General features: G+C 46.8%; 1 protein-coding gene across 1 annotated transcript in view; it reads left to right on the top strand.

Annotated features, from left to right (window-relative positions):
* Window positions 1-15,314, top strand: part of ASTN2 (astrotactin 2) — a 271,729-nt gene that overhangs the window by 207,095 nt on the left and 49,320 nt on the right. The window contains exon 9 of the mRNA XM_048513440.1: window positions 13,524-13,665. Coding sequence (XP_048369397.1) covers window positions 13,524-13,665 — 142 coding nt within the window. The remainder of the gene's footprint in view (window positions 1-13,523; window positions 13,666-15,314) is intronic.

Raw genomic sequence — 15,314 nt, 5'->3', positions numbered from 1 at the left:
TGTTTTGCATTTCCTTATAACACAGATGGAATCATCAACAGGACTTACAGTTCTTAGATTAGTGAAGTTCATAGTTTTGATGTTCTTCAGACTTGGCCCCATGAGTCCACCAGGGACTTTGAAGAATTTTTGCCCCGTTGATTTGTATAAAACGTGGCAGCTATATGGACTCATTTGGGACCTCCAAGCATATTTTATAGTTTCATTTACTGACACAGCAAAAGACCAGTTTGAAAGTTATCGCTGCTTAGTGGATTAAAAATGTCCCCAAGGCTATTGGGGAGAAAGAATGGTATCTCCATTTTGAAAGGAACAGAATGGATTGCCAGAGCTCCACCCTTTGTTATATTTGACACACATGACATTTTGACATGCGTGAGCAGACTGTGATGAGAAGATCCAGAATAGTGGTGAACCAACCCCACCTGGTGGAATGGCCTGCCTCATGAGGTCAGGAAGGACTGCCACATTTCTGTTTTTCCACAGAATGTGTAAAACAGATCTGCTCAGGATGGAATTTCCATAAGGGAATAGGGAGGGCGTAGGTGGAATTGTACAGGGCAACTCTTTTATAGAAGAAGGAGAAGGAGGAGGAGGAGGAGGAGGAGAAGAAGAAGAAGAAGAAGAAGAAGAAGAAGAAGAAGAAGAAGAAGAAGAAGAAGAAGAAGAAGAAGAAGAAGAAGAAGAAGAAGAAGAAGAAGAAGACGACGACGACGGATTTATATCCCCCTTTTCTCTCCTGTTAGGAGACTCAAAGGGGCTTGAAACTCCTTTCCCTTTCCCCCCTCACAACAAACACCTTGTGAGATAGGTGGGGCTGAGAGAGCTCAGAAGAACTGTGACTAGCCCAAGGTCACCCAGCTGGCACGTGTTAGAGTGCACAGGCTAATCTCAGATAAGCCTCCACAGCTCAAGCAGCAGAGTGGGGAATCAAACCCGGTTCCTCCAAATTAGAGCTCACCTGCTCTTAACCACCACGCCACTGCTGCTCCTAAGGAAGATGAGGTCATGACACAGGAAGAGTGAATGTTTGTCTACATGATTTTGCTGATCCACATTCTCACAAACCCTTGCCAGACCATACCATTAGGCATGCCAACTCTGGAAATTTGCAGGGTGGAGTCTGGGTAAGGCAGCATTGAGAAAAGGAAGGACTTCAATGGGGTATAATGCTGAAGAGTCCAGCAGTCAAAGCAACCATTATCTCCAGGGGAACTGATCAGCATGGTGTAGTAGTTCAAAGTGGTGGACTCTAATCTGGAGAACCGGGTTTGATTTCCCCACTCCTCCACATGCGTGGTGGACTTTTATCTGATGAACTAGATTTGCTTTCCTTCTCCTACACATGAAGACTGTTGGGCAACTTTGGCTTGTCACAGTTCTTCAGAAATCTCTCAGCCCCACCTACCTCACAAGGTGTCTGTTGTAGGAAGAGGAAGGGAAGGAATTTGTAAGCCTTTTTGAGAATCCTTACAGGAGAGAAATCCAAACGCTTCTTCTTCTCTATGATCTGGAAATCAGTTCTAATTATGGGAGATCTCCAGGTCCCAGCTAGAGGTTGGGGACTCAACTGGCAGGCACATAGGTTATGGGGACATAGAAGTCACCGTTGTCTTGGCAGCAGACAACAGAGGGGTGCCAGCCTGGCAAACCTAGATGTGTCATTAGCCTTGGAACACCTCTGCCTCTATGCCTTTTCCCCATGCAACTGCTTGTAAAAGCCCAAGGTGGTCCGCTACAGTAATTAAAGCACCCTTCTTTTCCCATAGCCAAGCCCTGTTACAAACGTGGGCCCCCGTCTGCCATATTTTCCTTTCCAAAATGCCAAGAAGCTTTGTTCATGGCAGTTCCAGAACTGAGACATCTGGCATGGAGGCCTTCGTGGATCCATCCCTCCCCCAGCTTCTAACATTTACAGTTGGTGTGCCATATTCAACGAAGCTCGGATGGTCTCATGCTAGGTCCAGACTCTCCACCAGGGCAGCCCACATCCCTCAGCTTCTTTCTCTTTGTTAATGAGGGCAGCTAATTAGGAATCGCAAAGACAATGGCTGGAGTCTGGAAGGGAAACCGTTCCCCTGCCTGGCGAGATCGCACCTCGCCCATGCCGCTGGGCCCTGCTTTGTTTAAGCACATGTCGCAGCCACCAGAGCTACTGCTATGTGAAAGAAGTCATAGCTTATATATATATATATATATATGTAAAGCTATAAACTATATGGGTTAGGTATGAATTAGAACCTCATAAAATGTGTTTACTCATTTCTGTGTAACTCAAAGCAGGGATTAAACAGTAGGAAAAACTGACCCAGAAAAATTTTTCCAAGCTTGAAAAACTTTTTTTTAACAGAATTTCATTGTGGATTTCAGAGGGTTTGCTTTTCTTTAAATAATTTTTCCCCTGACCCTTAAAAATAATAAAAAATAGGGTGCTGCGCAGTTTTAGGGAAAGAGGCTGGAGGGTTAGAATTTAATAGGTGGAAAGAGACTTGACTGGAAAGGAAGGGGAGCATGGTTCCCCTCCAGACATAGCCCCGTTTTCCTCCTGCTTCAGGCCCCATGTGCGGGACACGGAGAGAGATATTTCCTTTGACCGCAGCAATCAGGAAAGGCATCCTTAGAACATACAGCTCTGCTAGACAGGCCCTGCTTTTCTCATCTTTGTGAAGGCAACTGTTATGGAGAAAACAGAATCTTTCTACTCAGAGGCAACCCAAGAGACACGGTAGATACAGAGCAGGGTAAGCCAAAGGAAACGCAGCCAGCAGGAGTGGCAGAGAGCAGACGGTGATAGCAAAGTACCCTGGCTCATGCAAGGTTGACAGTATGCCCCATGTTTAAGCAATGCAGCTGCAGACAGTCACCAAGAGAGGCTGGACATAAATCCTGGAGGAACAGTGGGCAGGTTGGCAGCCTCCAGGTTGTGTAGAGATGCCAACCTGGGGATGCTCCAGAATTACAGTTTATCTCCAGACTGCAGTGATCAGTTCCCCTGGAGCAGGGGTCTGCAACCTGCAGATCTCCAGATGTTCATGGACTACAATTCCCATCAGCCCCAATTGGCCATGGTGGCAGGGGCTGATGGGAATTGTAGTCCACGAACATCTGGAGAGCTGCAGGTTGCAGACCCCTGCCCTAGAAAAAATGGATCCTTGGAAGGGTGGACTCTATGATATTGTACCTCACTGAAGGCCCTGTCTTCCCCTGGCTCCATCCCCAAATCTCCAGGAGTTTTTCAACCTGGATCTGGCAATCCTACCCTCCCCCAATTCCCTGCCAGTGGCCAGAGGGGATTTAGCTACCCTAACATGATGGCTGGAGATCTCCCGCTATTGCAGCTGATCCCCAGGTGACAGAGATCACTTCCACCTGGAGGAAATGGCTGCTTTGGAAGGTGGATGCTATGGCAATATACCCCATTGAAGTCCCTCCCCTCCCCAAATCCAACTCTCCTAAGGTTACACGACCCCCCCCCCCAAAAAAAATTCTCCAGGGATTTCCTGTTCTCCAACTTGCAACTCAAATGATAGACCCTGCAGATGTCTTTGTGGACCTCTGAATCTACAGCAAACCTCATCAAGTAAACCACCTCCTCAGAGGTGGGACCCAGCAGGTTCTCACAGGTTCCCGAGAGTAGATTACTAATTATGTGTGTGTGCCGAGAGGGGGTTACTAATTGGTGATTTTTCCACGTGATTTTTGCCTTAGTTACGCCCCTCCTCTCAGCAGTAGTGCACAGAACTTGAAGCAGTGTAGCAGGAGGTGCAGCAGCATGCATGGCAGCCTGCGCCTGCGTGCATTCGTTTCCCGCCCAAGGACCAGCGCAGAGACTGCATCCTTGCCACAGCCCTCCCAGGAATGCCCCGCCCCTGGAATGCCCGACCACGCCTCCGTCGTGCCCCACCCAGCCCCACTGGCGCTACACCACAGTTTGAATCCCACCACCATGGGAACCTGTTACTCAAATTTTTGGATCCCATCACTGTTCCTCCTCCTCCTCCTGCAGGTCTTTGCCCTGTTTTATTTCTTTTTTTATTTCAAAATTTTATTCCCTATTTGTTGATCTTCAAGGAGGCTTTAAACAAACCCATGAAAACACAGCCAATTAAGAACCACTGGGGGAAAAAAAAGAAGAATAGAAAATGCAGTTGAAAGATTCTGTTGACTTTTTTTCCAGTTACCTAATGATGCACGTGGTCACCACTTCTTTCCGTTATTTCTAAAATAGCTGACTTGCAGCCTCCTCCTATTTTCTTCCTTTGTTGGGGACAGGGATTGTAGGTTTATCTGCTGCATTGCAAATTACCCCCACCCCCACCCCCCAAATGACTAACAAATAAAATACAACAAAATGTTCTTAAAACAGCGAAGAAGCATGGCAATTGAGTCCAAAGCAGCAGCATGTTTTTAAAAAATGAAAATAAAAGCAGAGCTAAAAGTAAAAACAGTCTTTCCAGGTTCTATGGGGTGGGAAGGTAGCTGGATTCTTCTCCTGTGAATATTTATAAATCTGTGGTATAAATCGTGTGCATTTGTCTTGAAGAGATATCAATAACCCACTGAGGTCTGCCCTGGGGGTACAAACATCACCCACCCGCCCTGGAATTAATACAGGTTCTTGGTCGCGTGCTTCTTTACTAACTTGACTTTTGGGGTTTTTTGAGCCTCTTAAATCGATGACCTTCCCAAATTCCCAGGCTTGGTCTTTGTAAAAAGAACAAAACCCATGTGATTACTTTTATTTGGACCACCAAATTGACACGAAACAGTGTGCAAACTTTTCAGGTTCACCGAAAATCTGTATCAGGCTGGAAGTTAAAAAGACAGAAGGGTAGATTTTACAAAGACGTTAAGGTCTTTGTAAAACAGGTAACGTTCAGCTTTTCCTTTCTGCTAAAAGGGCTTGTTCAGAGCTCAGCTTTCTCTGGCTGACATGACAATCAAAGCTGTAGATGTTTCTGTGTGTATATGTGTGCGTGTGATCAGATCAATTCAAAAATCACTGTTCCCTCATGGATTTAGAGTACAAGGCTACTAGAGTCACCTGCCAAGGCACTAAGGAGTTGAACACTTCCTGGCATGCAAATGACACTTGCCACCTGCCTGCTCAAATAGGCTCTTAGAGAGAGGGAAGGTCACCTTCTGGACTGGCATATATGTTGCGCATGGAGTGTCATGGATTCTGCAGTAGAGCAGCCTGGGGAAGAATGCTATTTGTTGTGCTATGTCAGTCCAGGTAACCCTCTGTGTTTTCATCCTCTCTCAAGAGTGACAAACTCGACACATCTCCAGTTTCAGATTTTGGAGAGGTTTTGGTTTCTAACCCGTACAGCTAGAGAGATGAACCTGGAAATGTGTGGTCAGCGTGTGCTTTAGAAATAAAAAAAAGCAGAAGCCTATCTGTTCTCGCTCACTGAGTCTGGTTTCACCTAGCAATCCCTCAGTCTTGGTTAGACTCACTTCCCAAAGCTTTTCCCTGGGAGCATTCCTGCTTCAAGCTTTGCTGTGAACAGATCTGAACATGCTCGTTCCTTAACAGATGCCGACCCCTCCCCCCCCCCCACCTACCTGCTCAAAGCTTCCCCCTTCTCCAATCTTAACACCGTGAGGTGGAAAATGGGAGAAGGGAAGGGTGTAAAGGGGGACACCGCGTCTGACACAGTTTCGCAGACCTCTGAGGGCCAGGTGTTTCCTGAACAAAAGATGAAATCAAACCAAAGAGGAGCAGGATGGAAATTATCCCTGCTCCTCCTTCACCTTTTCACTGCCTTCCACCAGGGACACCTTTCTGGAGGTTGTCACCAGGGGGGGCTGAACTTCTGACAGGGCCCCATCTACCAGCCAGGCTCTGCCCTCCGTGCCCATTTGGGCCTCTGATTATTGGATTCTGTTTTCCTTTCCTTGAAAATGGATAGGGAATTGGGAGCCGTTGCACAGGAATGCGCCTGTTCCCCATTACGGCTCCGTTGGGGCTGAAACATGATCGTGCCTGCGCCAGACCTACCGATATATTTATTTATCCATACAGACATTTTCTCTTTGTTTTCATTATGTTAGGTTTTGTGTGTGTGTGTGGGGGGGGGGGGGGTAATCTTTCTTCTGCTCTAAATTCCAAAAATGAAGCAAACTTAAATAAAATAGTCTTTTTTTGGAGAAGAAGGGGGAAAATGTAGTTTCTCCTCTTCTTCCCCCATCCCCGGCCTCGTTTGTGAGTCCCAGATTGGGTTGAGATCACAGCAAGAGATGCCCACCACAGTAAATTAGAAACAGGTGGAAAGAAAGAGAGAGGGAGAAAGGGAAATAATAGACGAAAGCGGGCTGGTCAGCCCTGGGCAGTACAGAGGAGCTGACATGTTTCTCCGTCCACGTTTTCTTTCTAGGAATCCCTGTTGCTTGCTGGAGGCAGGTAGCTTTCTTGGAGTATCTGGGGTTCACCTTGTGCCTCTTGCCAACTGCTTGCTCCTTCCCTGTTGACAAATTTGTTCTCTGCTTGGCAAGCTCAGGGGCCCAGTCACAGTACTGTCATTTGAGGCTGCCTGGTACCAGCTCAGACAACTGGTCCTTCTACCTCAGGGCTATCTATTCAGATCTGGCCCCATACGTCCCATCTTGGCCTCTGCGCTCGGCAGAGGCCAATTTGCTGGTGGTTCCTGGCCCCTCTATGACGCGGCTGGCCTCCACTCAGGCCACAGGAGACCTTTTATAGCCTCTGTAGCCTCCCCTGCCTGGTGTGGAATGCTCTTCCATGCCAGCTTCATGTCTGAACCCTCTCAGCGGGACACCTTAATTGAGTTCCTCGCAGGGCCTCGCAAGACCGAAAGCTATTCATAGCAGGGCTTTTAGGGGAGCCCAAATGCCGCTGGATGCCCCTCCCTCCCTTCCCCTAACACTCCTTCGACAACTGGGGCCCTACTGTTCTCTCTTAGAGGAGTTTAGTTGTTGGGCACTATCCTCTGCTTGGAATGTTTTATTAGGATGGTATGCTGTCTAATGTATTTTAGGATGGAACGCTGTTTTAATGTACACCAGTACTGAATGTACGGTGTTTGTTTATTTTATTATTTGATGTTGTTTGTTTTTCCATTGTGAACCGCCCTGAGCCCTCCAGGGGAGGGAGGTATAAAAGCTGACAAACAAACAAACAAACAAACAAACAAACAAACAAACAAATAAATAAATAAATAAATAAATAAATAAATCAGCAACAATACCCCAAAGTCTTTCTCACCCCTTGCTAACCAGAGGTCCCTTTTATTGAGAAATGCTAGAGTCCAAACTCTGGCTAGGACTTGGATGTACAAAATAGGCCACTGGATTGGCTCACTAGTTTATCTGACTAAGTAAGATGTATTTTGGCTGTCATGATTGCTAGGCACAGATGGGTTGTTGCCAGCACCTGTTGCTTTGATATGGGGGGGGGGGGGGGCCCGGGGAGTTTCTGCCTGCAAGGTGTGCGTTTTCTCACTGAGCCAAATTCTGACTCAAATCCCCCTTCAGCAATTCTGTTTAAAGTAGCGGTGGTAGGATGGCAGCAGCTTTGGAAAGTTGCCATTTGAGGGCTGCAAGAGGTATTAAAATGACTAAATGGGCTGCTTTAAGGAAAGGTTAAAATTTTCTGTTTTTCTTTCCAGTCATTGGCAGGAACAAAAACTGTTACTCGCTTGTGCTTTTGCAAGAAACTAATATTTGTGTGTGTGTGTGTGTGTGTGTGTGTGTGTGTGTGTGTGTGTTTGTAGAATTGGTTGCTGCTGCTGCTGCCTCACAGATAATCAGATTATGAATTTATAGGTTGCTGGTTTATCACAGCAGGGGCTTTGTTTGCACAATTTAGGAGCTGCTTTTTGTGATACACTTTTCATGGCAGTCGCACACACTCTCAATCTGATGTGTACTGGGAGATATGTAACACCCCCCCCCCCCGCCCCAGACATACATGGTCCCAGTTTTCACCACTCTGGTGGCTAGGGAAAAGTCACTTCAACTCCCATGCCATTTCCCTGTCGAAGTGCTCCCAAAGAGTCAAGTCAAGTATTTATTGTTTGAGCCATTGGCTATAACAATACAAAGATACATGCAGTTAAAACATTTAAATTAAAACAATAACTTAGTTTTACATTAAAATATAAATTATTTGTATTCGCAATCTCTAAATTAAAATGCCCATCAAATACTTGTCCCAAAGAGTCATTATTTGCTGTAGAATGGAAACTTAACATGAAGCCATCCCTGGACTAAAGTTTCCCTTTGTAGAAAATAGCAGCTCCCCTGGAGCCATTTCAGGATACAAAATGGCTTTAGGGAAAAAGAAGAGTCTGTTTTTATAACCCGTTTCCCCTACTTTTAAGAAGTCTCAAAGTGGCTTACAACTTACAAAGTGGCTTACAACTACCTTCCTTTCCTCCTTCCACAATAGGTACCTTGTAAGGTAGGTGGGGCTGAGAGAGTTCAGAGACAAGTGTGGCTAACCCAAATTCACCCAGCAGGCTTATGTGTAGGAGCAGAAAAACAAATCCAGTTCACCAGATAAGAGTCCGCTGCTCATGTGGAGAAGTGAGGAATCAAACCCAGTTCTCCAGATTAGAGTCTACCACTTTTCACCACTACACCACACTGCTAGCTCCTGGTTGAGAAACTCTTGGAGATTTGGGGGAGAAGCCTGGAGAGGTCAGGTTTTGGGGGAGGGAAGAGGTCTCAGCTGGTTATGATACCATAGAGTTCACCCTCCAAAGTAGCCATTTTCTCTATCACCTGGAGATCAGCTGTAATTTTAGGAGCTCTCTAGGCCCCACACCAAAGAAGCTGGAAACCCTCCAATGGGGCAAAAGCCAGTGGTAGAGTTACAAGGGGGCGGGGGGCATTGTACCGGGCACACACCTGGGGGCATGAAAATCACCCCCAATCCCCTTCCCTCTTGCCCCGCCCCGCCCCGCCTCGCCAGGCCTGGCCCCAACCCACCAGCCTGGGCCATTTTCAGCTGACAGAAAGCTGTTTTCTACCAGCTGAAAAAGGTAAGTGGGGAGCCCGCAGGGAGAGGGGGCCACAGGGGGGGGGGCAGAAAACACAGAGTGTGACCTGGACGCAGTCCTGCCCAGTTATCCTTCTGGCAAAAGCTGAAATTGAATCTCCTGGCAGGCCATGATCACAAATCAGAACCCAGGCCTGTTTGTATCCGGGAGGCAGAAAATGAAGACATTGCATTGTGTGAATTGGGCCCTCTGCGAATAGGTCTCCATTGCCCTCTGTCTTTGATGAGGCTGAAAGGAAGCCAAGGAAGACACAGGAGAATGAGTGTCAGTCTACTGCTCCATCCAAGAGCTCAACCCAAAACTGACTGTAAAAGTCCAAAACTTGAAGACGCAGGGCTACTTTATATGCCACAATGTCTGGGACTCTGCAGGTTCTCCCCGTCAACATCCGTGTATATGTGTGTGTGTGTGTGTGTGTTGCGTGCATGCATGTACACACACTTACACACTGCTGACCTGTCCAGCTCTGGAAATGGACAACTTTTATATAAAGCCCAAAGGACACTGACTGTCATCCCGCTGTCTGCCTGCTTGCATCCAGCAGAGTTATTTTTGAAAGTGTACAAAGCAGTTTAGAGCCTCGGGGGTGGGAGAGCTGCCACCTCAGGTCTTTTTTCCAGTAGCTGTTATACAAACATCTCCACCAAACTGCTTTTTAAACACCATGAAGCTGAAATATGGCTACCAAGTGCCCTGATGGCTAAGATCATGGGCATAGTGAGGGGGGCGCGGGGAGAGAGGACTTAAGCCCCGGGTGCTCTTTCAGCGGGAGTGCAGGCAGAGGCTGACTCTAAAATGACTTGCAGGGATTGAGATGGAGAAGAGGAGGTGGGTGCGCCCAGCAGCTGCATCACAGTGCTCCTGGCCACCCAACTTGCTCAACTGTGGTGCACTCTGCACTCTGCCTTGACCAAATGTGTAAAGCAGCAGCTCTCGAAAGGCCAGTGACAGGGGGAGTCCCCTGCCAGGCTCCTAACCCTCCCTTCCGTTCCCTTCCCTTCCCTGTTTGGAGAACTTTGCAAGGACTGAGAGACTGAATGCCAGAATCAGAGGGCCTGATCCATCATGGCCGGGCATGGGTCATGAACGCCCTGCCAGCCCACACTGGCCAGCTCCTTTGCCTCTAGTCAGTTACTCAGGTGGGATCCCCACTCACTTCCTTTGGAGGGACAACCAAGTTGGGGGGGGGGACATTTTTTCACCAGCTTGCATCATATCAAATAGCCCAGGGTCACCCAGCAGGCTTCATGTGGAGAAGCAAGAAAAACAAACCTGGTTCACCAAATTACAGTCCTCCAATCATGTGGAGTGGGGAGTCAAACCCAGTTCTCCACATTAGAGTCTTCTGCTCTTAACCACTATATGCTTCTAGCTCTCGGTTAGGAAATTCCGGGGGGTTTGGAAGAGAAGACTGGAAATGGCAGTTTGGGGGAGGGGAGGGTGACCTACAGTGATTATATAGGGTTTTCAAAGTAAGAAATGTTCAGAGGTAGTTTTCTGTGGCCTGCTTCCGCATCATGACCTTATACTTCCTTGGAGGTCTCCCATCCAAATACTGCTGAGGGTCAGGGCTGAGATTGTGTGACTGGGTCAGGGTTATCCTGCAAGCTTTTATGGCACAAGTGGGGATTTGTGAAGGGCAACAGGTATATTTACAATATATAATCCTGTCAAGCAGAGTAACGAGCAGAAATGTGGATTGTGTGGCACGTTCAATAAGAATAGTTATCTCTCAAAAGACCAGCCGTTTTACCTCAGAAGTTCATAAACATGAAGAGAACTTTCACTGAGAGAGAAAAACAAACAGTATATACATATCAACAAAGTATTGCATATATATTGTTACATTCACAGCTTATCGTTTGTTACAGTTTGGTTGTGATAGTAAGCTTATACAGTATCTTTAGTCAAAAAGCACTTTTACATAGCATTGGTTAGCAGTACACAGAGAAACCTCTTTTCTCTCAGTCAGGGAACAACAGAACTACCAGCGGTTTTTAACTGTCACCTTTAGAATGTTCGTGCAGCTTCCTAGAATTCCTTGCTGCTTATGACGCTGCTGCATAAATACAAGGCTGAAAATTCCAACAATTTGAACGTGGGTTTCCCAGATCCTAGCCCAATACTTTAATCACTACACTGTGGTGGCTTTTGCTTCTATTGCTAGCTGGAAGCAAAAAGGGCTTGAGACTCTGGCTTGTCACCTGCCATCATTTCCTCCAAGGATTTTCCCCAGTAAAGCTTGTAAAGCTCCAGTAAAACTCCAAGAATTTTCTCAGTGAAACTAGTAAAACTCCCAAGAATTTTTCCAGTAAAACTGCCTAGGAATTTATGTCTTCATTTGAAAAGTCAACCTGTTTTTTTCTTAAAAGCTTAAGGTGCTTTACAAGTAAAATCACAGACAAAACAGACAAATGCAAATGATTTGGGGGGTTTGCCCTACTGTCAAAATCAAAAGACATAATAGCAGAGGCCCAAACTGATTTCTTCAAATGTTAAAAGAATCCATGGGATGTGGATGGTTGGCATGCCTGTGGAAATGCTTCTCCAGTTGAACAGTTATCCAAAAGGTGGGAGTCAAGATGCTTAGGGAGTGCAATTTTAGCACTTACCTCAGGTGCCATTTTCTATAGCTACCTACGCCCCTGGTTAAGACCCTGATAAAGGTAGCCAACTGACACTGAGAGGGCCTTTCCCCACTTACCTTAAGCCCCACGCTACTCTCCTCAAATAGCGCAGGGTCCCGGGGCACTCCCCACTGCAGGGGCAGCAACAACGCAGCTGTTCTTGCACGCTGCCGCTGTTCAGTTATCAGCTGCGCATCATTCTAACTTTTCTGGAGAAAACTTGGTAGCTGCTTTGGTTGTGGGGAAGCCAGGGCGCATGCCAGAAATGATGCGCGCAGTGAGTAGCGCGCAGTGACGGCGGTAGAGGAAAAAGGGGAAAGGCCCAGAGACAGCATAGATTAGTGGTTAAGAGCAGCAATCTCTGATCTAGTGAACCAAATTTGTTTTCCCACTTCTCTACAAGAGTGACCTCGAGTTAGTCAAAGAACCCTCTGAGTTCCACTTGCCTCACAAGGTGCCTTTTGTGGGGAAAGGAAGGGAAGGAGCTTGTAAGCCACTTTGAGACTCCTTAACAGTTGAGAAAAGCAAGGTATAAATCCAAACTCTTCTTCTAATAGACCCCTGACAGGGAGGGAAGGAATCAGTTAGGCACCTTCCCACCGTGTCTGGATCCAGTCCTAGCTTCCTCGCCCTCTTTCCAGCATATGGAACCCCAAGAAGGAAGGTAGGAAGCAGCAAAGCCTCTTTCTGCCATCCTCGATTCAAGCTCAGTTCAGAGATTCCTTCCAAGGGGATGTTGTGTATTGCATTTTACTTGTTGTGTGTGGTAAATTTGGAAACCAATATGTGTCTGAAAAGCAGGCTAAAAGTACAGTGAATGGATTAAAGCAGATTGAATCCTCTTGTGGCTAAATCACTCCATTTCCCTAGTTCCAATTTTGTTGTTAATTAAAAAAAGGTCCCAGAAATAATTTAAATTCTTTAAAAGGTGTTATAAATGGAGTGTGGCCGAAGACCACATTCAAATCCTTGATGAGCCCTGTATGACCATGGGCTGGTCTCTGTCCCTTGACCAAATGAAACTCATAAGGTGGAGTGCAAATAAAATGGAACTGATCCCTCCACCTGGTGTTAGCAGAAGTACTAGGAACACAGACAATGGCAGACTCACTGATTAAAAGACCAAGTTAAACATTGCAGATAGGAAAGCTGACAGGGAGTGTAAGCCTACAGCTACCACACTAGCTAGGGAGGGAGAAAGGGAAGACTTCCAAGAAAAGGAAGGGATTAGACCTGAGAGCATCAATCTAAAGTATCCTTGGTAATTCGACGAATCCACCAAAAACCCCGAAAAAAACCCTATCTTTTTTTCAGCTTTTTAATTGTCTGAAAAAATCCAGGGCTTGAACATTACTCCATGCAGGACTGAGCAGCCCCACCCACAAGATGGCCCCCTCCTCTGCTATCCAAGCGGTATAGGCAGGGGGAGGGGGTAACTGATCCTCCTGCTGCTTATGGGATTTCATTGTAGGTTTTTTTGCACACTAGACATTGTTACTTCCAACACATAGACCACAAGGATTTCCATTTGCCCATCTGCTGCAAAACCTTCTGCCCTCAGCCCCATCCCCTGACCTCATTCAGAAATCAAGGGGTAGATGAAAAACGACCTCCGTAGTAACGGTCTAGGAATTTGCCCATGTCTCTGTGGTCCTTCCATATTCCTAAAGCGTCTTCCAGAAGTAGGATAACTTCTTCCCCAAACTCCATCTTCCCCAGGAATGGTTCTCAAAATCACCCAGCGTTTCTCAGAGCAATGCTAGGAATCCTAGCACACAGTCACCAGCTATTTCATGAGGGAGGAAGATGGGCATAGATGCGAAGAGGGTAAAAAGTACAATTGGCTCACCTTTGCTTCTTTTCTCTGCAGGAGAGTCCTTGAGCTTTGCCGATGATTTGCTGTCTGGCCTTGGAACAACCTGTGTGGCTGCTGGCAGAAGTCACGGGGATGTCCCTGACACGAGCCTCTACTCCGTCATTTTCAAGTGCCTGGAGCCAGACGGACTCTACAAGTAAGGAGGGAAGTGGGGAAGGGAGAGTAGGGAAAGGGAAGGACAAAGGGAAATAGGGTAGAGGGGTAAAAGCTCCTTGGTACCAGGAGTCACTTGCCTTGCTCTGAGCAATCAGGAAAAGTATGTGGCTCAGCAGTACAGTACCTGCGTCCATTTGCCATTACCAGTCAGCGTAGACCAGGGGTGGCCAACCTATGGTGCTCCAGATGGTCATGAACTACAATTCCCGTCAGCCCCAGCATGGCCACTTGTCTAAATGGACTCATGATCTGACCAAGTATAAGGTTAGACTCTGTTGTCAGGAAGGAGCGTGGCTTATTGGTGCAGTGCGTGCTTTCAATACAAAATATCTCAGATTCAGTCCTTTGCATCTTTGGTTTAAAAATCCCTGGGACCAGTTGCTGAGGACCAGAGTCCCTGCTGGTCAAAGTGGACAGCGCTGTGCTAAGATCACCAGTGGTCTTCCTCGGTATATGGCAGTTTCTTAGGTTTTAAGCTTGATTTGGGGTGACTTGACCAACTGCTTGCTGGTTGGCCAGCAAACCAGAATTTGAAACAGTGTTAGAAGTGGTTGTGGTGGGTTTTCCAGGCTGTGTGGCCGTGGTGTGGTAGATCTTGTTCCTAACGTTTCGCCTGCATCTGTGGCTGGCATCTTCAGAGGTGTATCACAGAGAAAAGTCTGTTTCACTCTGTGTCTATTGAGAAGGGAAAGTTTACTGAGGTATATTGTCCATGTCCCAAGGTCGGGAACCAATCAGTAAGTGTTTGGGTGGAACTTGCTATTCCTAGGGTTGGTTGAGTGCATTGTATTGTGGGGTGGGATTATCAGTCCATTTTTTAAGTACTGGTAGCCAAGCTTTGCTAATTTTCAGAGTCCCTTCTCTCTTGTTGAAGTTGTCTTGGTGTTTATGAATTTCAATGGCCTCCCTGCGCAGTCTGACATAGTAACCTTCCGAATTGTCCAGAATTTCTGTGTTCTCAAATAAAATGTTACGTCCAGTTTTGTTTAACGCATGTTCTGCAGCTGCAGATTTTTCAGGATGGTTAAGCCGACTGTGTCTTTTGTGCTCCTTAATGCGAGTCTGATGCAGGCAAAACGTTAGGAACAAGATCTAGCAGACCATGTCCACACAGCTCGGAAAACCCACCACAACCGGTTGAATCCGGCCGTGAAAGCCTTCGACAATACGGTGTTAGAAGTGGTTTGCCAACCATGGTTAAAGAAGGGTTGTTTCAGTTTAGTGGGACTCCTGTATTGTGAAACTGTTGTTTGCAGTCAGTTGGCAAATCTGAACCAGAAACCAGTGTGCTTGCAAGCAGTGACCTCTGCTAATAGTCGCTTGGCAGTGTCAAAACAGATGAACCGTAATCATAGCTGTTGTTGCCCCGGTGGAGGCCACAGCACCATGGAAACGAGGAACTGAGTGCTGTGAGGATGGAAAATGAGAGCAGATGTATAACTCTGAACCAGGGTTTGCCAGCTGATGTTTGGAAACCCAATCCACGGCTTCAGTTCTGAACTGCGGCCCGTACAAATCATGGTTTGGCTTGTTGTCGGTTTGAGCTGAAGCTTCAGAGCGGAATGAAGTTTGAGCAACAAGAAAGGAAGACGAGAAACCCTGGGAGCTGAGCGGCCAAGAAGCTGTGAT

The sequence above is a fragment of the Sphaerodactylus townsendi genome, linkage group LG12 (genome assembly GCF_021028975.2).
Source record: "Sphaerodactylus townsendi isolate TG3544 linkage group LG12, MPM_Stown_v2.3, whole genome shotgun sequence".
NCBI classification, from domain to species: Eukaryota; Metazoa; Chordata; class Lepidosauria; order Squamata; family Sphaerodactylidae; genus Sphaerodactylus; species Sphaerodactylus townsendi.
The sequence above is the reverse complement of the archived record's forward strand: the minus strand, read 5'-3'. Positions and strand labels throughout refer to the sequence as shown.